Source organism: Limanda limanda, chromosome 1 (genome assembly GCF_963576545.1).
Source record: "Limanda limanda chromosome 1, fLimLim1.1, whole genome shotgun sequence".
NCBI lineage: Eukaryota > Metazoa > Chordata > Actinopteri > Pleuronectiformes > Pleuronectidae > Limanda > Limanda limanda.
Genome location: NC_083636.1, coordinates 37273811 through 37299778, shown reverse-complemented (window position 1 = coordinate 37299778; position 25968 = coordinate 37273811). Strand labels below are relative to the sequence as shown.

At 42.2% G+C, this 25968-nt stretch overlaps 1 protein-coding gene across 1 annotated transcript in view; it reads right to left on the bottom strand.

Moving 5' to 3' along the window:
- The window catches only part of trabd2a (TraB domain containing 2A), a 54061-nt gene extending 32630 nt beyond the window's left edge, over positions 1-21431 (bottom strand). Inside the window, exons 1-2 of the mRNA XM_061080429.1 lie at positions 21324-21431; positions 19529-20089 (exon numbers count right to left, since the gene is read on the bottom strand). Coding sequence (XP_060936412.1) covers positions 19529-20089; positions 21324-21431 — 669 coding nt within the window. The remainder of the gene's footprint in view (positions 1-19528; positions 20090-21323) is intronic.
- Positions 21432-25968: the final 4537 nt, after the last annotated feature.

Sequence of the window (25968 nt, the reverse complement as noted above, 5' to 3'; positions counted from 1 at the left end):
AGATTCTCCGGAGTTTCTCCAACTGGCCTCCAAGTAGAAAGTCCAGAGAAGCCAATGAGAGAAAATAGCGAGAGATCTTCTGCAGGATTCACCATGAGCTAGTGGGGGGGTTGAAACTGAACCAGGTCAAGTTTTCTAGAACTTGGATGCAAACAGAAATACTACATCACCTTCATGTTTGACAGGTTCTTTTCCACTGTTTTACCAGATCTTTATTATGGTGATTATGTTGTCTCCTTCTTCTTCTCTAATGTTTGAATTGCACAGGGAGAATCACAATTAGATGATTATCTTGATGCTCTTAATGTCTTATATTCTCAACCATAATTGGGCAGAAGTGTTCATTATCTGCGGAGAGAGAAGAGAACTCGAGGAGTCACCACAATTTGTTCAAGCTAATTTGCCATTTGACGTCTTTTAAACACTGAGAAGAATCCAAAGAGAAGTTCGACTCACGGGCGACTTCACCCGCAGCGTGTTTCCACTTTCATCACACGTCAGGAACATAACAAAGTCTCGATAAGAGAGCGTGAGGCATTTAGTCCGAGCAACAAAGCGTCAGCGGCACATGTTGTCTGAGCCGTGTGTGTAAACTGTAGGTGAGGTCCTGTCACAGTGCGAATGTGGTGCAAAGTGAACAGCTTGTAAACACGGGGATAAACTCCTTGTACGGTTAAAGTCTGCGGCTAATTGAAGTCGTTCCGACTGCAGCAGCTGGTTCTGGATCCGGAGAATGTTACAGAAACCTAATTTCCAATTCAGTTTTAGTAAAACGCTAAAGAGGAGCATGTGTGTGCCGGCATGCAATGTGTGTTTTCCTGTGTGTGTGTGCGTGTGGGTCTGTATGTATTCTTGTTTTTCTGACTCATTGTGTGCACGTGTGAGCACAAAATTATTTCTCCCGGTTTAAACAGGTGTTTTAGAAGTAGCGTGTCCACACTGTTGACAAACCATGTGTTCAGACACACACACAAACGCACACACACACACACACACACACAAACTGGACTTGCAGCCAATTCAATGAGACCTGGCCATCTCCCAAGTACAAATGAAGACTTCCAACGCAGCTCCTCTGTTTCCTCCCAAGTGTGCGATGTTATCAGAGTAATAGAACTCCCTCTCTTTCTCCTCCTCACTTGCTTTCTCTCTCTCCGACACACACACACACACACACACACAAACTCACACGAAACTGGAGAGTCAAAGAGAGTGAGAGAGAGGGATGAAGAGAAAGAGTGTAAGAGACAGTGACTCTCTGTGCTGATGTTATCAGAGGAGCTGAGATGAAGGCCGACAGAAATAGTCAGAGATACGAACTCTGTGTAACTTATGAACGATGTTATCGGGGAAATGTTAGTCGGGGGAGTCAGGCCGAAAACAAGAGAGGATCACACAGCGGAAGAGTGACTCGGAAACACTGAAGTCCTGAGGCAGCACAACTTTAAGCTTCAGTTATATTATATTCTCTTTGCAGAAGCACACACGGACACCAGAGGCACGTTGTTGTTATTATTATACTGCTTTAGTGTTATTATCAACATATGGAGGTCCGCAAAAAGAAATGTAAATCTATCATACAGCGCCTTGATCGCCCCCTGGTGACTGGCTGCAGTATAGGCCGTAAAGCCCACATCCTCCATGTTAGTAGAATGGACATGAGGCAAAATAAAAAGTCCAAATACACGTCAAACAGTTTTTCCTCAAAGACAGATTTCCGATGAGTTTGTTTTTAATTCATTTCCGATTCCATAAAAACATCATCAGGGTGAAACATCATGATTGACAGCTTCGACTGACTCATTGCAAAAGTAGGTAAAAAACAGCATTTCCATTGAGAAAGAACCATAAATGCCAAATCTGCAACCCAAGGCTAATTCCTGGTTTGCTGTTTCCTGGTTTTTCGCTTTGCCAATAAAATCCCTAAATGTGTTATTAGCAAAGAGGTTCTGGATCCATGAGGTGGTGACAGAGCAACACAGAGGTGGTGTTTTAATAAAAAGTGGTGAAGTATAAAACACAAGTGGTTTTAGAAGCTTTTCCCAAAGAAAAACATCGGTGGACGTTTCCGCTTGTTGTGAAGCGTACGACCAAAATTGGTAATAAAAACATCAATATTTTAAAAGGTTTTCACACTGGTAAAGAAAGGTGGTTGTGTGAACAGTAGCTAATGGATACTGCGGCTGAAGAAAATGGTTAAAGTTTGATTCAGTGGGTATTCATTGACACACACACACACACACACACATCTGCACGTACATAAATCTTTCACCACCGCACAAGTGAGCTTTCACTCTCTTGCTGAAACACCACCATTAAAACACAGAAACACACACACACACACACCTGTCACTTTGAGTTATCTGTATTGTTTCTACCTTTCTCTCGTCTGCCTCTCCCCCCCCACCTCCGTTCCCTCCTTCCAGCTCCCCCGAGCACATTTTCTCTTTCCTCCAACCTGCACTCCTCCATTCATCCTCCCATCATTTCATTCCTCCCTCCCTCCCTCCCTCCCTCTCCCCTTTGATCCTGTACATTCCCTCCCTCCCTCTCCTCCTATCCCTCCTTCCATCCATCTCTCCCTTTTCTCCGACCCTGCTTTGATCCTACATATCCCCTCTATCAGCCAGGTCTTTTAAGATTTGACCCCTGCATTCCAGAGGTCACTAATTACCTCCTCGCTGCGTGTGTGTGTGTTTTCGTGCGTGTAAGTGTGTATACACCTGTACGAGATTAGGCTGGTTTCTCTGTGTGTTTGTATGTACAATGTGTGTGTCTGTCCTTGTACATGTGTGTGTGTTTGTGTTTAAATGCCTCATCATCATGGATTACTGCAGCCGCTGCGGAGCTCAAAGCCGATCTTTGAAGACAGCTTTATTAATTTTCCAATACGGGTCAAAAGAAAGGAAACGTAAAAGGCCGAGATTTCCTGCACAGGAGAGAGGAAGGAGAGGAGCGGAGGAAAAGAGAAGATGATTTCCTCTCCCAGCGGTGAAATATCCTCGGGTCTGTATCTTTTGAAAATAATGATGAGAGAAAAAGATTTTGTTCCTTTCTTATCTTTCAACATTTCAATCAGTGAATGATGTTCTGAACGTCTCTCTCTCTTTCTCTTTCTCTCTCTCTCTCTCTCTCTCCCACAGCCAGACAACAGAGACCTGTGAGCAAACAAAAAGTTCCTCTCTTTTCAAAGTGTGTATGGGAAAGTTTTCAAAGTGCAAATAAACAAAGTTGGCTGTGTTCAAGCAGTTCACACTTTTCCGCTCAAATAATTCAACTCATCTTGAAATCTATAAAAATGTTTTTTCTTTCAACACAGACCCAGGAGAAAGGTTGTTTCTCTCGGCTGATCAAGAACACAGACCCACATCTTCAACCGGTTATTAAAAAAAGAGAAAAATAACATCTTTTGTCATTTAAGAAACTTGAACGACAACATGTTCAACATTTAAAAAAAATGTTTTAGGGTTCGATCTTAAAAGAAACTAAACTGCAAACCATCAAACTGTTAAACGCTAATGTTCTAGGGATTGTGTGTTGACGGGTAAATTATATGTTTCAACCGTCCGCAGGATAAAATTCCCTCTAAATAAAACGTTAACAGCAAGTTAGAAGATAAAAGAAGAACTGATTATCAGACTGATCCGTTCAAAATATACTGGAACCGCTCATAATTCAAACAATAATAAATGCACATCAAGAAATGAATTCACAACGAATATGAACCCCACACATACGCTACATGTTTATGATTCTGAGGATACACTCTATACACTTAATTTCTCTCTGTGTGATCAGTGGTTCTCTCTCTTTATCTCTGTTCAAACCTCTCTCTCTCTCACTTTCTCACTTTCTCTCTCTCCCTCCCTCAAACTCTCTCTCGCCCTTTAATAACATTCTTGCGGGGGTGCATTTACCTTGGTGCCCGGACGCAGCCAAATATTTAGGCTGTCACAAAGAATCAGCCTCAAACCAAATGTCTGAAGGTGTGCGAGTGTGTGTGTGTGTGTGTGTGTGTGTGTGTGTGTGTGTGTGTGTGTGTGTGTGTGTGTGTGTGTGTGTGTGTGTGTGTGTGTGTGTGTGTGTGTGTGTGTGTGTGTGTGTGTGTGTGTGTGTGTGTGTGTCAGGGATTGCGGTGATTGAAATGGCAACTCCTCAAAACCACCGTCCTGCTTCAGAGAAACATTCTCACTCATCTCTCACTGTAAAATCATTAAATAAAGAACTGAAAGAAAATAACAATTAGCAGAATATTTGGTGTTTCCAGATTGCCTACTGTGATGATTGCATTATTTTATATTGTATCATATTTCATCATTGCACATTTAGTGTCTTGGACTAAATGGCTCTGCAGAGATGTTTTCTAACATTTGTAGACTAACTCATTAATCAAAGAAAAGTAATGAAGAGATATTGCAGCTCTAAACAATGACATGGGCTCTATCACACTGACAGTAGAATTTAGTGATTACAGCATAATTGATACTGTTAAATTGTGATTATTTATATATCCCCCATATCTCTGTCTTACATTTCTAACTATGGCATCAATTAAAGAAAAACATGAAAAAAGTGACTTGCTGACACTAAAACCTAACTAAACAAAAATCTCATCAATGCAAATGAGTGTAAACGCAGATTAGGTCTCACACACACACACACACGTATTGTGGCCCAGACTCGCTGACAGTGACCAAACAAGAGGAGCAGTTTGTGAAAGTTGGCAAACACAGACATCCACTGTTCACCGATCCATCTGTAACTCTCTCTCTCTCGCTCTCTCCCTCACCACCCCCCCACAGAGCAGCCAGCCAGCCACTCGGAGCGTCGGCCCCACTACGACGCGACACGTGGGTCTTGAAAACACAGCGAGCCACAAGGAAAACAGCCATCAATCTCCACATCTGTCCGTGGAGCGAGGGAACGCTGTTAATCTCCAGGACAGCGCGAGTCAAGAACAACACTGCAGCTCGGTTTCGTGCCGAGAGTCCGAGGGATGCAGCTGTGAGCACTTAGCGTGGACACACACTGACCATCAAGGTGTAGTCACGTCCTCGGTGTGTGTCCGAGGAAAGAAGAGCAAATTAGTGTCCACGAGGAAAGGGAAATAGCGAGTTTGCAACTAGTGATGGACCCGACAGTTCTACCTTAACGCTGTACATCACACGCATGTCCAAAGTTGCACAAGGATGTTTATTTCTCTAATTTCAATCCCTCATCTGCTCACTTACATCACTTACTCTTAAAGTACGCTTCATATTTCAGGGCAGACACACACATGTACACGTGTTCTGCTCTGAGGTCGGACAGTTTGACCTTTCCACCTCTCAGAGACCTAAGGTCACTAATGGACTTCCTGTAAGAAACTGAGATCACATAAATGCCATTGTTAAAACTGGTTTGCACTATAAAGTTACAAAAAGCGTGAGAGCTAGAGAAAAAAAAAGATGTCAAGAGTAAAGTGATGATATAACGAGGAAAATATAGTGTTTCAAGAATGTGTTTTATTGAGGAAAACTTTTTTAAAAAGGTTGTGACTGTTCGATCAATTTAGGTGAATGATCCAGTAAAGGTTGACTAGATTCTACTTCATTTAAATACATTTTGTTTCTAAAATAATCAATAAATTGAAATAAGTGCTTAAATGCTCTTCCCTTCTTACAACAGAGGCTACAATCTGATTCTCAAGTTTTCTATTTGGCTTTTTCTAAACTAAATTTTCAACTTTATTCTCATAATAATTTATTTTATTTTACTTCTCACATTCCTATTAATATAATCCCTATTTTGCCTATTTTTCAAATCCAGTTTTGTTATGATTATATTGTGTTTTCATTTTATTTGCTTAAACAGTCCATAGTAAAACACAGAAGAACAATACAGCTTTAAAAAGGGTGCTCTTTCAAACTAAAAGCCCTGGATACAGTCAATGTTCTGTCAATGTTATACTGATAGCATCAGCATTCCTTCTTTGTAACTTAATAACTGGCGTATGAAACAAATACAGATTTTTTTTGCATAACGAAATGACTAAATAAAATGATGGTTAACATTTTGGAACAGATGAAACTTGTATAAAAAGCAAAATCATTGATCTCCAACATTAGTGGTTTTGAACCTGAAGGATAAAGTACAGTGCTTCAACATGGGCTGAGAAAAACAACTTGTTTTCACAGAGCAAATACAATTTAGATTTTTATTTAAAGGTTAAAACATTGTGTTAATTTCCTGCAAGGGATGATGGGTACATTTTTGTACAAAGACAATATGTTCTCGGACAACAAAAAAAAGAAAAGCAGCAGAGAGAAGAGCCAGAAATACGTCTCAAAACTTTGACTCTGCAGAAGTCGGATAGAAAGAGACAGCAGGAGTCGAGAACCCACACAGCACTATTTATGAGTATCTGCGATTCCCTCAAACCACCGGCACAGACTCACAACCAGAACACCTCTGGCAAACTGAAGAGGCCACACACACACAGACCCACACAGACACACACCATCCCACAACATCTGTGAGATGTATCTGTTAAAGATTGATCAATAAAGGAGGCCGGCATCGAGAAAGAGAGACAACAAAAAAAAAAGATATTTAGAGAAGGACAGTGGGAGGAAGGAGAGAATCATCCCTGCAGGAAAGAAGAAAACAGATAAAGCGATAAACAGACATATGTGGAAAGACAGAGAGAAAACTAAAGAGAGCGAGACAGAGGGAAGGGAGCGATGGATGTTGTTGTGTGGACGTTTGCCTCGACCCACAGCCTCACAACCACAGACATCTAAACAGCCAGTAAACTATGTAAAACATTCAAACATCCTAAATGTTCTGGGAGTTCAGTTTTCGGAGAAGTGTCTCCGTGCGTTCAGAGGATGGGACTCACACAAACACACTCCTGTTATGTGAGGTCACGACCAAAATAACAACTGTCAAAGCTGCACAACTTATACAAGATAAAACACGTAACTCTGTCCGATTTCAACAATTTGCCCTGGTAACTTATTATCAGACCCATAACGGTGTCCAAACATATGAAAGTAACACAAGGGTGAGAAACCTTGAGAACAAAGCTAAGGGCAAACACACAGATTGAGTGAAGCTGGGCGGTGAGAGGAGCTGAATGACTCCAAACACTGGTGATGCTGTTAAGCTCTCACAGGTTTTATGATGTGCAGCTCCTGCCAGCGGACAAACCACCCAAAACACAAACAGTCTATAGGCCGGGACCTTGAAGTGTGAGGGACTGGGTGGTGCGAGAGGAACCTGATACACATGTGTTGGTCCATCATGTGTGGATATAGCAGCTCACATACACTTCTGTACGCTCTTCACTGTGTCCTGCACATAGAAGGTTTATAAAGATCCATCTCCACTTTCTCCCGTTGCCGTAGCTAAAATATCCGGGACGCGGACACTGCCGTCTTGAACCAAACTGATCAGAAAAATAGCTTCCGAGAAACTATCTTTGGGAACTTAGTGGCTTGGTCCATGTCCCATCCACTAACATGGAGGGTGTGCTGCAGCCAAGAGGGACTATTACCACTTTCACTGCTGCTGAGAGTTGCTCAACATAGCTTTAAAAACCTATCATCCCTTGTTTTGGCTTTTTATATTGTGCATGTCCTCATATTGTCAGGAAACCATCAGGTGTTAAAAAATACTTGACACCAAAAGTTGTCTTGGTTTTCTTTTGACCACCACGCTGAATAGGGGAGAGGATAGAGGGAAAGGAAAATGTAAAAAGTCCTGATTATTTCCCTAAATAGACACAGTGTAGGCCACACACACACACACACACACACACACACACACACACACACACACACACACACACACACACACACACACACACACACACACACACACACACACACACACACACACACACACACACACACACACACACACACACACACACACACACACACACACACACACACACACACACACACACACACACACACACACACACACACACACCACAGGTTTATACAACATCTCTCCCTCCTTTATGGATTCAAAACAAGTCGGAGCAGCAGACCATCACATTTCCAGTTGTGTTCAGACCAATATCTGTCAGTCATCCAAGAAGCAACAACTATTAATCAAAATGAAAACGTGTTCCCCTGAAAAGATCGTATCTAGAACACAGGCCGGCTGTTAGAGACGGATTCAATGTCCTCACCCAGTTAGTTTCCTGTGTTTTCTACGAGCTGCAGGAAAACGTGTGAACCACGGGACACAAAGTCCAACGTTAGGCCCAAACAACTGCTGTTTGGTTAAGTGGCAAATACCGATGAACTCTGAAGAGGAAACGACTTCAAACAACTTTACACAACACTTGAGAAACTAAATAAGGAAACAGCTCGTGCACTTAGAACAGATGTACGATTATTTGATTGCGATTAATTCAATTTGGTTAAAAAACTAAAAAGCTAGTCACTCAAATCCTGGATGTAAAAGCATATAGTAATGAGGTGATACTCTCAGGGTTAGTTTGTGGACTTCTGTAGCTGTAGCTGACATTTGACCTGCTTGAAATTGAACAAAGTTACAATAACTCCTGGTTATCATCTTTACATAAAGTCTATGACACTTCAGTTTGTTCAAAGGCCTATTGGTACCATCAGCTATCCCATAATACTCTGTTTTTACTCTGTTTTATTCAGTTGTTACCCTATCTCCTTAAAGATCCACACTGACGATAGCATGAATTTAAAAGTTGAACTCTATGCAGAACATTAATGCAGATGTATTGTGCCTCTTTGAGGAAATCCTCAATTTGCATTGATTCCAATAAAATGAATAGTCCTAAAAAAAATTCAACCAACCAGCAGTTACGACAAGCAAAGACCCGAATGTCAGAGAGCAACTTTGCAGCGTCGGCTGAAAAACGTCACCCAGCTGGAAGAAATTCCTGCTGAGGTTTGAGGGGACATTTCATTTCCCTCCAGGTGCTCGTCTCTGTCCAGACGCACGGACGTCTGGACAGACGGAGTCCTCGTCGGGTCAAACATCTGAGGAAAACAGCCACGTCTCACAAAACCTTTCCTGTGTGGCGCTCACCTGTGAAATTCTACTGCTAGGAAGAGGTTTTTGTTTTATCTACTGAACTGAATCGTGTGAAATCATCCACATCACTTAAGTGTCTTTGTGGATTCTAAAGGAGTCTTGGGTAAACTCTTCTCATCGCTCTTTTCATAAAGTCAAAATGTTTCTTCAAAGCAAAGAGACAAATTCATTTCTCTCTCATTTTTTTGCAGCCTCAAATAATTGCAGAGTGGCTTCTGCTCTAAACCGCTGCACGAGTTCCAGGTGACAGTAATCGTCCTGTGTGTTTGAGTTTGCGGACAGCTTCTGGCCTCGTGCTGCTCGGCTGAGGTCCAGTCAGGTTTGGCTCGAGGCTCCGGGCGGTGATGATCCTGGATTTAATCCAGACCATCCACAAACCTGCCCAGTACAGACAGAGCCTGAGCTACCAGGAGCAAGTTACAAGACTTAGTGTCAAAAATGTGAGAGGCTGGTGCTCATTTTGATGAAGAACCTCCTATTTAAAAATGAAAATACATTATTTTGTGGTTTGATATCACAACTGTTTCAACTTCAAGGTTGTTATTTTCTATTACTCATAGGTCAAATAGATCCATAGGTTTCACCCTTGACTGCCTGAGAACAGATGATCTATTGGTTTCAGCTGCAGTGACAGTCGACTGTGAACAGAGACATTAGGTTTTTCGGCACCGACATGTATCCACATGTAAAGACGACTATTATTCCCTTCCTATCTGATAGCTGTCACGTCCATTAACTGACTGTTCTCTGTGAGCGAGTTTCTTTTCACATGTAGAGGACGCTGTAACATTGTTAATGCAGTGTAACACAAATATAAGTCACAAAAATTACAGCTAAAGTTACCATTTAAGGAAAATATTAGTGTTGTGAGTCCATGGCGTCAGTTTACACTTAATTCCAAGTGGCAGTTTGTAAAATTAGCATTAATGCTGCTTAGTTTTCCCGATTTACTGCATCAGGTTCTAAGTAAAAGTAAGTGACAATTAACTTTAATTAAGGAGGTAATTTGATGATGTTACAGCCTCATTTAAAATCATAAATCTAAAGGAAAATGAATATTGGAATGAAAGGGATAATTTTTGCAGTCTGAACTTCACATTATTTGCCCCCTGGCTTTAGTTTTTCAAACCCCCATACAATGTGGTTTATGGGGATTCAGCAGAAGACAACATGCAAAACAAACTACTGTTGTTTTTAACATCTACTGTACATTTATAAATATTATATTAATCATCTAAACTCAAGCTTTATTTCCGTCAATACACAAGAATAAATGTAATTACTATCTCCCCCCAGAGCCGAATCGGTGGCACTGCTTCATTTTTAACACTCAGATGCTAATTCTGTGCTGATTGGTCGTAGCTTAGTAACAGCAACGTCCTCGCCTGCAAAAATCTTAACTTACACAACAATGGTGAGAATGATGGGTGCTAAACAAATTTAAATGGTTATTATAATTACTCCTAATGGCTTTTATGTCGAAGTGTCGAAGTGAGTGTTAAGTACATTTGTGGAAGCTGAGCTTTTCTTACCTAAATGAAGGTGGAGGCAAACTGCAGCAACACAAACGTGTTTCTCTCCGAGTCGTCTGCCCAGAGCCAAGTTTCACAATCAGATGTTGGAGCAGTGAATGGAAAAGTACTCACTAAAATAAGAAGTGTTGACGATACGTGTTCCTTAATCTGTAAATACGGCTCTTTTCACTTGAGTTGTTTTACATTAATCATAAGAAAATGGGGACTTGGATTAAGTCATTGAAATGAACTGCGTTTACCCTAAATTACCTTGGACCCATTTGGCCAAATGAAGCATTACTGTGAGTTGTGTTCTGTGTAATAATAGGTATCAGTGTTCATATTTGAAAATTTAAATTCAAATTTAGAGAATTAACAATATAATATTTAATGAAATGTTTTTTTTCGTTTTTTTCCTATAATATTTTAAATTTATTCTATAGATTAAATAATAGAGATTCTCTTATCTATAATCAAATGTTTATATCAGCAAATATATTATATTTACAAATAATTTTGGTAGGCCTATTGCATCTCCCCCATCATTGTGATACGTAAAAAGATTAAAGTACATAATACTGGAGAGATATAGATAAAACAAAATACTAAATATTGACAACAATGTCATTGCTGAAGTTTACTTGAAGAAAAACGGCACTGATGTCATAACTAAGTTGTACAAAGAGCCCTTCGCCCTGAGGGATTCAGAGTATTTTCTCTGGTGTAATCAAAAATAAGAATAAAATATGAAGTTAAACAGGATTATGTATAAATCATAGAGACCCCTTGAGGGCAGCTTACTGAACTGTGAAGATGCCAAAGCCAGCAACGTATTTTATTTAGTAACAAGCCGTGCAGATTATTTTTAAGTATCAAACATGAGTCTGGGTGCAGAGCAATGATCTCGGTGCAAAGCTCCGTGGCCTGCACAAGTTTTCATGACCTGGTGTTAAGTCGGGGAGACACGCTATTAAATCCCTGTTTGAGCTGCAGAAGCCTGAGTTACACAATCAGGAAAAGCCTGGGGCCGTCTCCGCAGGTCGGACCCTCCTGCGCTGGAGTGTGTTACTGTATATGCTCTCAAGGATCTGAGCTCTTGTTCTTGGCATGCAGCTGGCACCAGATACATCTCATCCGCTTCCAATCAAACATGCCCGAATAACAAAAGGATTCAAGCGGGTGGATGAAGACACAAATGGAAAAGAGTTCTGCAAAGAGGCCAGAGGGTTTGCTCATGATCAGAGGAAAAGTGATAAAAGATGTTCACAGAAACTAAGTAGTATTTAAAAAATGTGAAAAATGCAAATGTGCAAGGAAACAAAAACATTTGAATAAATAAATACTCAAAAACGATTACTGATGTGTGAATTCTGAAGCAACGAAGAGGTGAAAAGGTTCATTTCTCAAACCCTGGAGGTCACAGGAGTGAATCTTTGAGCTGCAGATTCATGTGAAGAACGTTACTTGTAGGATTAATGAACAGGATTTTTATATGGTTCTTTTCCAGTCTTACCACACACTCACAGTGCTTTACAGTACAAATCACCCACTGACATCTTCTATCACACACATTGATACACTGTGCGATAGGGGAAACTTGGTCTCTTGGCCAAGGACACTTCAGAAAGCCGACTGGAGCTGCAAGGGATCGAACCGCCAACCTTCTGGTCAGTGGACAACCCTCTCAACCCCCTGAGCCCTCGCCACTCAAACCATCAGATTCACACCAAATTTTTTGTCACTTAAACCCAAAGCAAGGCTCATTCACCTCATCAGATATCAGGTTAATGACTTCCAGAGCTTTCTTTGTTCGGTAGCCTTTTCTTTGCATTAACCTGTTGACAGAGTTCACGCTTCATTTTCTGTCTGTGGAGCTCTCGGGGGAAAAAAAGAGGATATGAAAGCGAGAGGAGCTCCGTATCTTCGTCTCTGGTGTCACGGGAACCAGACAGATGGACAGATAGTGTCTGAGGAAATGCCAGACATCTAATATGGGACTGTTTGGTCAACAGCAGGGAGGAAATCAAGCACCTCGGAAGGACATGACACCTCGGGGGGTAGGACACTGCGAGGACGGGTGGGAAATTCAATTCACAGAAGTGTATACACACACATATACACACACATTCATACACAGACGTTAACTCTTGCAAACATGCACAGGGATGACACGTGTAAGCTGAGACTTCCGTGCAACTCAGAGAGGCAGACAAAAATAAACTGATTGCGAGAAATACACTCTGCACAAATACACGTTTAGTCCCTTTAATCAAATAGTGAAGCAAAATTACAACTTCAAAAACGACTTCAATCAACCTCTTGTGAATTAAATGATGTAAATCACTTCCTGGATGTCAGTGAAGATAAATATGGAGCCGCACTATGAAACTTCAGCTGCCTAACAGGTGCATTTATATCTTATTAAACTGAAGGAAGCTTATGTCAAGATGTTTCACTTCCATCCATCTTTCTGCACATTTTCTTGTTTCCTGTTAATATCTCACATGACGACATTTACTTGGACTAAGTGCTTCATCAATTATTAAAAATAACACCATCATTTATCATTTGTCACAATAACTAATGAATAGTCCTGTAACAGAGACAATCACCTGGCAGAGCATTAAAGCCATAATGAGTTTAATAAATCTCGGTACAGGTTATGATTTATTGCTGTGCTGGTCTTTTTTTCTTTCCTTCTCTTGGCCTGCGTCGGCCCATGTGAGCACATGTATACGTTTCATCACTGCAGGCCATTCTGCTCTGATGATCACTGAATCAATGGAGCGGATAGTTTCTCTCCACCGGGACAAATGAGATTTAATCAGATTGGCTGCCTGTGTGTTTCTGTGTATTGCTGCCATCATGCCATCATATGTTCCCTCTCTCACACACACTCACACACACATACACTCTCACTTACTCCTGTCATAGATGAAGAGTTCGATACCACTCTTCATCCATACAAAAGTTGTATGTTACGTTCCAGTGAAGTCCACAGGATGGGGGGGAGCAACATATTAAAAGTAAAAGAGGCAAAACGAAACGAGGGACACAAGAATGTCAATTTGTGGTTTTCAGTTGGCTTATGTCCTGAATGTTTTTTGATCATCCAGCCCAAAAAACTCCTGTAACTCTACATTTAGCCAGTTTGAAAGTTTTTTTACTTTTTCACTTTACAGATTGTCAAATGCATTGATTTTAGATGAGTAAACAAATACGTATTGGACATTTTGTGGGCTTCAAGGATGCTGTCTGGTTAGCACTTTCTATCTTTTTCCAGTGTTTGTGCTAGGCTAAAAAGCTGCTAGCATAGCATCAAGTCGTTTTCAGCTGGGTTCTTTAAGTGGTTTTGGTTTCATTATCTTTTTGCACATCAGTTGGTTCCATAGACTGTGGATAAAAATGGACGTAGACCCCGGGTTCGAAAAGTAAAACCAAAGCCTGAAGTCTCTCAAATGAGCAGCAGAGGGCGAATCGAAGTAGCGATACTTTGGGGAAATGACTTCACTTCTCGTCATAGAGATCTCAATTGATTCAAGCCTTTCTTAAAAACAGCACGACGATTGTTTAGTAGATTTTGTTCCCATTTAGAGTGGAATACACAATAAAATATGGTGTGTTAACGGGTGACTAACAGCTTGTACCGTCCAATGAGTGCAGGCGGCAGCTGAGCGTGGAAAAAACACAAGATGGCGCCGGTCAAAATGTCAAACTCAAGGCTTTGACACGTCAGCTCCCGAACCAGTGGGTGACATCACCACGTTGTTTAATCAGACATAAATGGACTTTGTGAAGTTGTCTGGTTCCACTCTCGTTTCCAAAAGGCTCAACTGCTCCTTGAAGAGCTGACCTACAACAAAGGCTGATTTCTTCTCATCAGACACACATGTCGTCATCATCATTCTCATTTTGCCATCTAATCTCATTACTGACGGGGTTGAGACAGATTTTCCTCTGTGGGTAAGCTCTGGAAATCACTTCACCCAAAGCTCTGCCCATGCCGGGCTGGAAAATAAGGACAACCATTGTACTGTCTGAAACGTGCAGCTTCACTTCTTTGCTTTTTTTTATAGAGTTTACACAACCAACACACTTAGCAGTCATTACCGTCATGACAACACTGGGTGTGGGAGTTTGGAGATGCTCACACTTTGTGACAGCGACTGTCCCGTCCAATGAGATTTAGCACAGGGCGAGCCGTTAGTTCGCATGTGACCTCTCGGATCTGAATCGTGGAAGCAGACAGTTTCCCACAGATCTGCTGATTCAAAAACAAACTTTTTTTCGCTGTAATTGAGACCAGATCTCACTCCGTGTGTGCAAAGAATATTTCTTGACCTAGGGGTCAAGATGATCTGTAACTAAACCCTCCGATCCCAAATCCTACAGATGTTACGTAAGGACACGTCAGCAGGACACAAGAGTTTGGACGTGAGCCTGATGTGTTTGGTGTAGCTACGGAAGAGCATTTTTCTGAAATTGGGTATGGAAATGTCCAAATTGCAGACAGACAGGAAGATATGATAATGCGGTTAAAATCACCAGCGCTCCAGAGCGGATTCATGCTCAGTTTCACGTCGGGCGGAAGTTTTGTTTGGTTTTGATTAACAAAAGAACTTCCTCATATATTTTATGCTTCTCCTGTGGAGATGAAAAGAGAGAAGAGAGACGAGAATTGAAAATGTAAGAAGAACTTTAGTGCCCACATCAAACTATGTTTTCAGGCGGATCACTTTACATTTCTTTAAGGTTATAAAAGATGTTTTTTTGGTTTGGATTTCACTGGACCTTGCCTCGTGAAGCCCTTGCAGATCCAGAATCCAGCGGCCTGTCGGCTCAAGTGAAAAGAAAACACCACAACTGAAGTTACAAGGTTGTCAAGCACAGGTAACGTCATGGCTCCATTTAACAGAGGCCTTCTTTGCCTAATGGCTCTTCCACTGATCTCGGTCTGCATCTCAACTCTCCTCGTTCCACTGCGTCCTGGTCATGAATGAACCAAAATGGGCTTTAAAAATTCCTCCTCTGTTCTCATCGACGTGCACTGAGACCAGCATTCATCACCTCTCCATGCACCATTAGCCCCAGTGATGAGAGGAAAGAAACAACACTTTCATTAGCAGGTCTGCTCCACTGAGGTGTGGAATGTCCCATGGGTTTCCAACAACAGTGACAGAGAAAGACGGCCTTCATGCGGCCATTGTTGTCCTCAACAAGCTCACTTAGTGTAATGGGCAAGGCTGAGCCTGCTCTTCAAAAGACGAGGGGCACTGCGCAAGAATAAGAGCAGTCATGCTTAGCCAGATTAGAGATCGCAGGAAAGAAAGTATGATTCAATGTGGTTTGAAAATGATGAGCTCCAAGGGCTCCATTTATCGTGGGAGGCAAACTCAAAAATGTATGAAAAGAAAGCATCTTTAAAATGCAATTTAACAAAACAACGTAAAACAAATTTTGAGCATTTGCGTTTTTTGACAAACTTTTCAGGAAACTATGACAAAGACGGACTCTTACATGACTGGACCATGTGTGGTCAATGTCCAACTGAGGACCAGTTGAAAACCGTGGAACCACAACGCTCAAATTGAATTCCATTCAGCCAAATGTCCAACGATTTCAGCCCTTCATCTGTTAGCACGTTAGCTCAATCCATATAGTGTATAAACACTTGGTTTCCAGTGTACATTGGCCTTTAGATCCCAGTCAGGAGCCCAGTTTTCCCCAATAATAACATCTGAGTCGAGAAACAATCCAATATAAATCCATTGAGCCTGGCAGCTGGAAGATGAGCCCTTCAATTGAATATGTGGAGTGATTTAGACAATATTAACTAATATCCTGTCCAGGAGAGCAGAGGTTAGAGGGAGGAAAACCCCCAAAACTTCACCGAAAGCAACTGTGAGCTCTAGAATGGAGTAAGATATTAGGACCTCAACAGAAAAAAACAGAAAATATGTTTTTCCAGCGCAGCAAAGGAAGAAGGAATGACAACCACAGACACACTTTGATGGTGCTTTGCAAATCTTCTACTGCTGCTGCACAAGAGAAAACACCTTCTGACCTCAAGAAAACGAAACAGCACATCAAGCATTTGGATTCTTACGGTGGGTTTCGTCTGTTCGTTGGTTGGTCGCCAGTGTCTGGGAGTCATTTCTGCATCTGTATATGTTGTTGTATTTCTTTCTCCACTATTTATGTTGGGTCTAATTTATGGTGGACTCATGGACCATCATACCATGGATAGTTGCCTTTTAACTCTTCGCACTTTTTATTTTATGTCAGGAAAATATTATTTGTAAAACGAGTTATTTTATGACCCAACTCTTGAATAAAAGAGTTGAAAGATTAACGGTAGAAGTTATGGTCGTTATTTATTGGTACGTTACCCAAAGAATTAATCGAATACAATTTTTTTAGTTTAATCAACAAAATTCCATTCCATCACTTCATGAATTGATAAAAAGTAATGATTGGTTTAATTCTAAAATATGTGTTTCCCAACTGAACAAAGCAATGAGGAGAGTTTTTCACTGCTTCAATAGCTGAATTTTTTATTTTCCATTTTCCTCCCGCTCTCCTTTACGCTCCGTTTCATGCCAAATACAAATTGCCAGTGAAAACATTACAGAGACTATTACAGACCACAGATACTGTTCTCTGGCTGCCGCCTGATTTAACAGCACTTTCAGTCAAGAATGGCGGCTGAGGCGGCAGCGTCGTTTCAGCGAGCGGGTATCTCACTCATCACACTCTATCTGCACATCGCACACATGAGTTGAGCTAAAAAGGTTATAAATGGTGCTGCCTTTTTCAACTACAGGGCAAAACTGTGAAGAAGAAGAAAAAAAAAGCGTGTTTACGGAGGTATTAAACGGGGGGCTTCCAGCCAGCAGGGTCAGGGCATCCATCAAGCTGCTGTTGATTAGATTGAAACTGAGTGTGGAAGTTATGAGGTGCCAAGCCGCCTGCTTGGTGGGGCAGTGTCAGGGTAGAGGTGGGTTCTGGGACACTAGGACTCATTGTTGAGCCTTCGAGGACCCGGTTCAATGAAAGCTGAGATGACCAGAGTTTTTCCCTGTTGAAAATCAGACGCTCACGCTCTTTCTTTGACATCCATCACAACAAGTTGCATATTTATAAGACGAAATTAGCTTTTTTCTTAACTTCTTTCAAAGGACGTCCAATACGACTGCTACGAAACTGACTAATGATGATCTGCCACCTCTTTGAGAAACATCAGGTCCCTGCCCTCTGGTTTATCTGTTTGTCAGCAGGATTACACAAAAACTTGGTGAAGGGATGGAACATGGGGCCAAGAAAGAATCTGAATGAAGGGACAGATCCAGGCATGATTTGATATTTTCATTAATTTCCCCAAGAAACAATTCATGGATCTAGATGAATACAAAATTGCACATATTTTTGGAACTGATAATTTACGAGTGTTTGCAATTAGGCTGCAATTATAGGTCACCAAGTGGTGAGCATTTGTGAAATCAGCATAAGAAAAGTGATGCAAACCCTGGTCTCCAATGGAAAACATATTTTCATTTGTACATTTTTGTACTGTTAGAAGAAGCTTGTCATAAAAAAGGCCAATGATGTTTTTCTTGTGATGCTGACCGTCACATCCAAAGTAGAAACTGATTCAAAGTAACAGAAGGAATCTGAAAAGTGAGATAATCGGAGAGAAAGTTTTTCAGGTTTATTCTTAGTAAGAGAAAGAAGACATTTTTACTCACACTGCCGAGTTTATCAGGGAACAAACATTTCCACTGGAAAATTGATATCCATTTAGTTCCCTCTTCAAAATCTGCGAAAAAGTATGTCGTTTTAAATTGGACATTGGATATATGATCCTGAATAATTGCATAAATCCCCCATTATTCCTCTACAAGTCAAGATAAAGCTAATAAACGTGCTGCTGGGCGGTTGAGGCACAGACTCTCAGTCTGGCAGGCCAACAAGGCCTTCTTTAAAATAACAATATTTTAAGCTTCTGGGTGTTAGAGTAAATGGTCGTATGTAATCCCCTTAGCCCCCCCAACCAACATTAGCAGAAATTCCTCAATAATACGCGACATGATTTGCCAGTGAGGGCCGGCTGTGAGAGATGTTTGTAATGCGGAGGAGGTCACGCAGGCCACGAGCGGACAGACACAGCGGCAGACAAGGGGACTTAAGTGTTTCAGGTTTGAGGAACAAGGTTCCCTTTTTTTTTTTTTTTCTAGGGATTTCAGACTCGAGTCATTAGGATCCATTTTTCCTTAATAACAAAGGACGTGGTGGAGCACGGCTGAGTGTTTGTACAGCTGATTAACACCAAACCTCTGAGCTTTTGGAGAGAGATAGAGAGAGAGAGAGAGAGAGAGAAAAAACGACACGCCGCCGTCGTCGAGAGACAAATCTGAATTACACATCTGGTCTTTGTCGTTGGTAATACACATCTGAGTCTCCTGAGTAATTCAGGAGACGCTGTGAGGCCTCTTCAGCCGAGCAGAGACCTGGTTCTACTGAAACAGACCCAACCCGCCAGTTGTGCCACGTGGTAACAAATCATCTCAAATCCATTGGATGCATCACTCACACAGAATGTCGACACCGGACAGAAGCAGGATGTGTTGATCTGTGGAATCAATTAGGGATTCACCAGTCCAACTGTTACGACTCTGTTCAGCAAACTCAGCCAATAGCAAAGTACCAAGCCTATAACAGTAATAGGGCCACCGTGAACATCCATAGCTGATTTCAAGAAAAACAGCCATAAAATTCGGAGCATTCGACAGAATCATGAACTCCTGACGAAGCATTTCTGCTTTTTACGTCATCGCAACAGTGATGTGTTAACATGAGGTCACACAGGAATATGCATGTGGTCGTAAACTTTGCTTAAAGTAAGCAACCAGGTCAACCACAGGTCTGATCCCCAGTTCCAAACTCACCTGGGAGAAGTTGAGCCCGTTGAGTGGATGACACTGCTCCTCCACCTTCTCCACAGCGCCTGTCCTCTTCCTCATCCTCTCCGCCTCCTGGGCCAGGTAAAGGTCCAGCACCGGAACCCCCCGCGTCTTAATGTCCGCCTCGGTCAATGAGTTCACCATCAGCATCACCCAAACTGGCCGCTTCCTCTCCCAGTTCCCAGCGATGGCGTTGAACAGGTAGTCTGCGTACAGTCCCTTCCCCCTCTGATCTGGGGTCATCCAGGACGGCATCATGAGCTTCACGTACTCCAGGTGTCTCTTGAGTCTCCGGTAGATGTCCCTGGGCAGGACGTCCTGCAGGTTCTCGCCCTGGGGAAGCAGCTGGCAGCTGGTCAGGGCTGAGATGGTGTACGGGTCCGTCAGGTCCAGCTCGAAGTAGACGATGCTGCTCTCCTGGAAGGCCTGCTTGGAGTTCTCGGGGATGTAGTCCCAGACGCGCGTGTAGGGAACGTGGATCGTACCATAGAAATATGAGGGAGGATCCCGTCTGATCGTCCACAGGAAGGAGTTCAGGTCCGTTTGCTGGAGGAGAAGAGGAAAACAGCGATTAAGGATTATCGGTTAAAAAGCTTTAATCAGTTATTAGTTTCTTCGTGTTATTCACTTTTAACGTGAGGTGTCACTGGGCCCGTCTGACACCAGCCAGTAAAACACTCGGTGTCTGAGTGAGAGTTTAGTGGACACTTTACTAACAGACACATAATGACTTATTAACAGGCCACTTAGAACCCAAGTGCCAAACAAACAATACACATGTCAGAGACTATCAGACTCTGAGCTGTTACCCAGAAGGTTTTCCCAATTATTTAAGTCAGAGAAAGACAGAGGTGATCATTAAAATAAATTAATCTATAGAGATGATTTGATGTACCCGTGGTAAACTTAGCTGAATGGACATGTTTGCATCTTGCAAAAAAAAACAATACACAAAACTAGTGCAGACCAAAAAGTATCTGATTCACTGAGTGTCTTAAATTGTGATGATTGATGAATCTTGTGTCAGTTATCAAACAAAGTGACAATCCTCCACAGCTTTTGAGTTCAATATTACATTTAAAAACAGGATTTGATTTACTTTATTGAATTTGTTGGGTTATGGGACTGAATCTGAATGTGACACCTGTGGCTGTGGGATCTTGTGATTGACATTTTTTAACGAATTCGTCCCACATGCAAACAGATGAATCAACAAGTAAACAAACAAACAAACAAACAGTCACAGGCCTGCACGAAGCATGATAAACCGCTCATATATATTTGGGTATTGAAATGTGAAAGTGCATGTTTTTCTTAAATGTGGAATGCAATGGTGTCATACACAGCAGTAACAACCAAAACTGCACAAATATAAAACTTTTTTCACACTATATTAGTTGTATTATAAACCAACTGCTGTACACTTCCTTTCTATTTCATCTATTTATCAGGTTTCAGAGTGTGTGTTAGCTTGTGTGTGAGTCTGAGGGTTTCTGTAGCTCATTTGTTTTGTTTTTTTGTTTTGACAGATTTAACCTGTTTCACCGTTAACTTGCACTGGATGCCTTTTGATTACATTGTGGGGAAACAGGTTAATTATCAAACTAATAACACAGAAGGAGATGGAGGGGAATAGAGGTTAAATGGCAGCTCAGGGCTCCTGTACTGACCAAACCTTCATTTAACTACAGCCAAATAAAAGTTGATGTGGCTTCTCTGGGGTAAAACTCACAGTGAACCTACTCTTTTTGAAGCAGAACCTGATTTCACGATGACTTACCTTCTTGTTCAGCTCGCAGTTGGCGGAGTCCTTCAGCCTCCACTGGTCTGCTCGGACCAGCAGCAGCAGCAGACAGGACTGGATGAATGCGCCCAGAGTTGCCCGCATCGTAGCTTCTCCTCCTTCTCCTCCTTCTTCAAACTTTCTCTCCTCAACGTGCTGCTGCTGCTGCTACTTCTTCTCCCACAGCCGCGGCTCCTCCATGCGGTCGCGTAAAACGAGCTGACAAGTATCCGACAGACCGCCGGACAGAGTCATGCTGCTGCTGCTTCAGCCACAAGGACGCACCAGCGCTGCAGCTTCAAGTGCGACTGGGAGAGGGAGAGCTGCTCATCTGGGGGGGGGGGGGGTGTACGCACGGTCACTCTGCTTCTCTCTCTCTCTCTCTCTCTCTTTCTCTCTCTCTCCACACACACTCTCTCACCTCCCCCTGTGAGTGTGCATTGACTTCCTCAGGAGTTTATCCAAGAAGTTTGAAGCTTTCGAGTTGGATCAACAGGTCCACGACGCGTCAACGCACCTGGAGCCAAGTTTAGAGGAAGTTTGCCTCCTCCTCCTTCTTGTTTGTTTGTTTGTTTGTTTGTTTGCACCGGTTGTTGTCCTTGTCACTGAGGATGAGTGTGCGCAAACTTCACGCAAACCAAACTTCTGCTCTCAGTCCGCCGACCAAGTCCTCACTGTGTGTATCTGCAGCTCTCTCTCTCTCTCTCTCTCTCTCTCTCTCTCTCTCTCTCTCTCTCTCTCTCTCTCTCTCTCTCTCTCTCTCTCTCTCTCTCTCTCTCTCTCTCACACACACACCCACACTCTCTCTCTCTCACTCACACTCTCTCCTCTCTCTTTGCCCCTCTCTCTCTCCTCTCTCTCTCTCTCTCTCACGCTGACACACACATATACACACACACACACACACACACACACACACACCCCACAGTAACGTGATTAGACAACACCCCAAACCAATGCATAAAGTCTCCATTTGCATCATTATAACGGAAGGTGTTACACCATCAGGATTAAGGGAGAATCACACCTCCGATTAATGCCAACATTTCACCCACACACCCCTGATTGATAAGTCTGAAGTCCTGATTTCCAACTCAAACTATCCAAACACTCTTCTTTTAATTTCTGCTTTCAGACGGGTGAGGTGTCCCCTTGTTGTCACCCGATGGGAGGAACCTCAGACGACCTCGGGTGCCAGTGGAGATCCCGTGGATAGATTATCATACCCCTGGTAGTTAATGCCTTACAAACTGGAGGCATTAACATGAGAAAACCAGCAATAACAGCGCCTGTTCCTCTGCCTACACATCCCAGCACAGACATGGGAACCACAGAGCAGCTCCACCTCGTTTAACGAGGAGCAGCAGCAGCTGGGACCGGGCAGGTCGTTCACCATGTGGTCACCAAATGTACTTTATTCCTCCAGCAGATGATGCTGGGATTCCTTTTTAAATCCTTTTTTATGTATATATTCTCTTAATTTATTACCTTTTATTTTAGGTCATTCATGTTTGGCCATGGATTCTCTGAAGCACTTTGTAACCTTGTTTAGATAAGTGCTATACAAATAAACTATTATTATTATTAATCACATGTGGCACAAAATAAGACGTCAATGCTCCTCTTAGATTTTCCACTGGGTTGTGTTTTGCATGGATGTATATAGGCTATATATATAGGCCCACAAAAATGATCTTTGTGGGCCTATATTTGTTATATCATTTGATTATGTACGTGTTAAATGTGCATCACTACTTATTAGGACAAACCAAATAAATATGTGCTATCACAAAAGAGTTAAACTACTTATTTCAAAGATCACACACATTGAGTGTCTCTGCTCCAGGAGGCCGGTCTATGCGATCTGGTTCTACGCTGAGCGAGGAAGGAGGGGGGGGGGGGGACGCAGCGAGCACATGTCCGTGTCGTCAAACGTCTGAGTAAATACAAACCTGTTTGTTTACTCAGAGAAAGAAGGACTCGGGGGCTTAATGTCCGCAGTTTGCTGTTTGCAGACACACAACAACACGAGCTGGAGACTGAGATTCATTCATCTGCTCGATGGGAAGAACAAATACAGTTAGAGTTTAGAATTGACACTAAAATATAAATGTGTACACTGACAAGGTTATGCACATGTGTTCAAATACATGTGCATCTTCTAATCTTCTAAAGAGCAGTTTTAAAATGTTATTATAAGAGTGAAATGTGAAGACTTCATTATCAGGCAATCCAACTTTACCAAGATCCCATACAGCTCCCCCTGGTGGAAAAAGTTATACTCTCCAGCTCTGCTCACACTTCTTCAATTTGGTCCCATTGATAAGATGAAGCTGCTCTGAGTTTATAGCAGGCTCAGCCATTCATTGTGATTTCAGACTAAGAATGAGGAAGAGGAGGCAGACGGTGAGGATGAAGGTGAAAAGGCAAAGACACTGATGAGAAGCTTCCAAAGACTTCAGATGTGGCTCATTTGATTTGACTGTCATCTGTGTCCAGCACTTTAAATGTCTTCTGCTTCATGTCCATGTATCTGTGCTGCAGACACGTGCAGTAAAAATGACAAAAATATTGTGATGGTTGTGAACTGGTTGTGTGAGAGCGAGCGAGCGTGTGTGTGTGTTTGTGTGTGTGTGTGTGTGTGTGTGTCCGTGAGTGTGTGAGTCCAATATCCGTTTCTCAACCTTTTCAAAGCTTAAAGAGGAAGCAGCTGCAGGTGTTCGTTTTTACCTTCATACAAGGGCACAAACACAGATGAGCATTACAACACACACACACACACACACACACTGACACACACACACACACACACACACACACACACACACACACACACACACACACACAGGGAACGAGCCAGACACCTGTTTTTTATTTCCATTATCCCACCATTCAGCCCACAGAGGCTGTTTCACATAAATACTTATCCAACATACATCATCCTCTCTGGCTCTGTGTGTACATGTCACATATGTCTGAGGTAAAAAAAACCTGTTACCTGCTGCTTTAAAAAGTCATAATGTTCTCCCTACAGCAAATTGAAGCCACATATTTCACTCGTACTATAGACCCCGGGGTCAGGATGAAGTCTTGGGGTCAAGTTTCGGGGTCAGGAATTCACTAACCGGCAACGTCACCCTGTCACATATCAGATCGAATATGTCTCAACAGTCTATATGACTCATACACATATGGTGCTGATGAGCAAAATAAATGTCTTATACCCTTTTTTTAAATAAAGGTTATCTTAAGGTTTGAATTTCCTGAAACCATAGATTGTATATAATGATGGACGACTAGTATCATCTGTCAATCATGGGTTTCAAACCAAATTGTTTGAAGCATGAAACAATGAAATAAAAACTAAACTAATAAGATAAAATAACACTTGAATAAACATAAGTGTGATAATCTAAAATGACATAAAATGACAATTTAGTTTGGCTGATAACCCATCCGCTAACATGGAGGAGGCAGGGTTTATGACCTCACTTTTAGGGGATCTGTCATGTCATCCATCATTATACAAATCATCTTATTACAGTATAGAAACAGTTCACGCATTTATTTCCATTTTTTGTTACGTCTTTCCTTTTCAATCTGTAAGTCTGTTTTATATAAACTGACAATCCCAGTGTTTCAATGCCTGTTCTCCTTCAGAATATTGTGTTTGAAGCGTGTGTTCAAGTGACCTCGCGGTACATCTGTACATTTCCACTTTAAAGTGTCTGTTTGTGAGGATCAAACAGAACCAGGCTCCTCTCAGGTGTCTCATTCTGTCTCTTTAGAAAAACCTTCAAAAGGATTTCACACTGTGAACTGACCACATATGTTTCATCATATAAAGACCGGGTAGGTGGATGTATTTGATCCTGACCCCTACAACCCTCTCTGATGCTCTCAGTAATGATATACAGTACCCATCATCATCATCATCATCATCATCATCATCATCATCATCATCATCATCATCATCATCATCATCATCATCATCATCATCATCATCATCATCATCATCATCATCATCATCATCATCATCATCATCATCATCATCATCATCATCATCATCATCATCATTAGAAGTCAGGGCTTCAATTCTTGTTCTTGTTCTCTGCGATTCTACAATTCTCCGCAATACAAATATCATAAATCGTATTGATTTCCCACAATTTGACCATTGCCGTCGTCCCAGTTTGCATGAAACTCGGAACTCACATGTTAATCACTCTGCACAGAACTCCAGCTCCCACATGTGCTGCAGAAATACAGATGTGCTTGAAGCTTCTCAAGCGGAACCTGAACTCCATCTTCCATCCTGAGGATCCCTCCGCTCTCCTCAGACAGCCTCCATCCACGTGGAGCAGAGAGAGAGGGAGAACTCCAGCAGCTGCTCTGACTCCAGCTGACCCTGAGAAGAGAGAGCTGGGGAAACTAAAGGCCCGACCACAGTAATCATGTCTGACACGTGGAGGTGGATGGTGGGCCTGTGACCGGAGTCATCTCCCCTGTGTGATGCTCGCTGACAAACTGCCGGCGAGTGAGCGACTGCAGAGCAGGACCCACGCTTGTCCTCTGTCGATTCATCAAAGAGTCGGCAGGGAGGGAGATGAGAAGAGGGGATGACACAGAGGAGGAGAGAAAA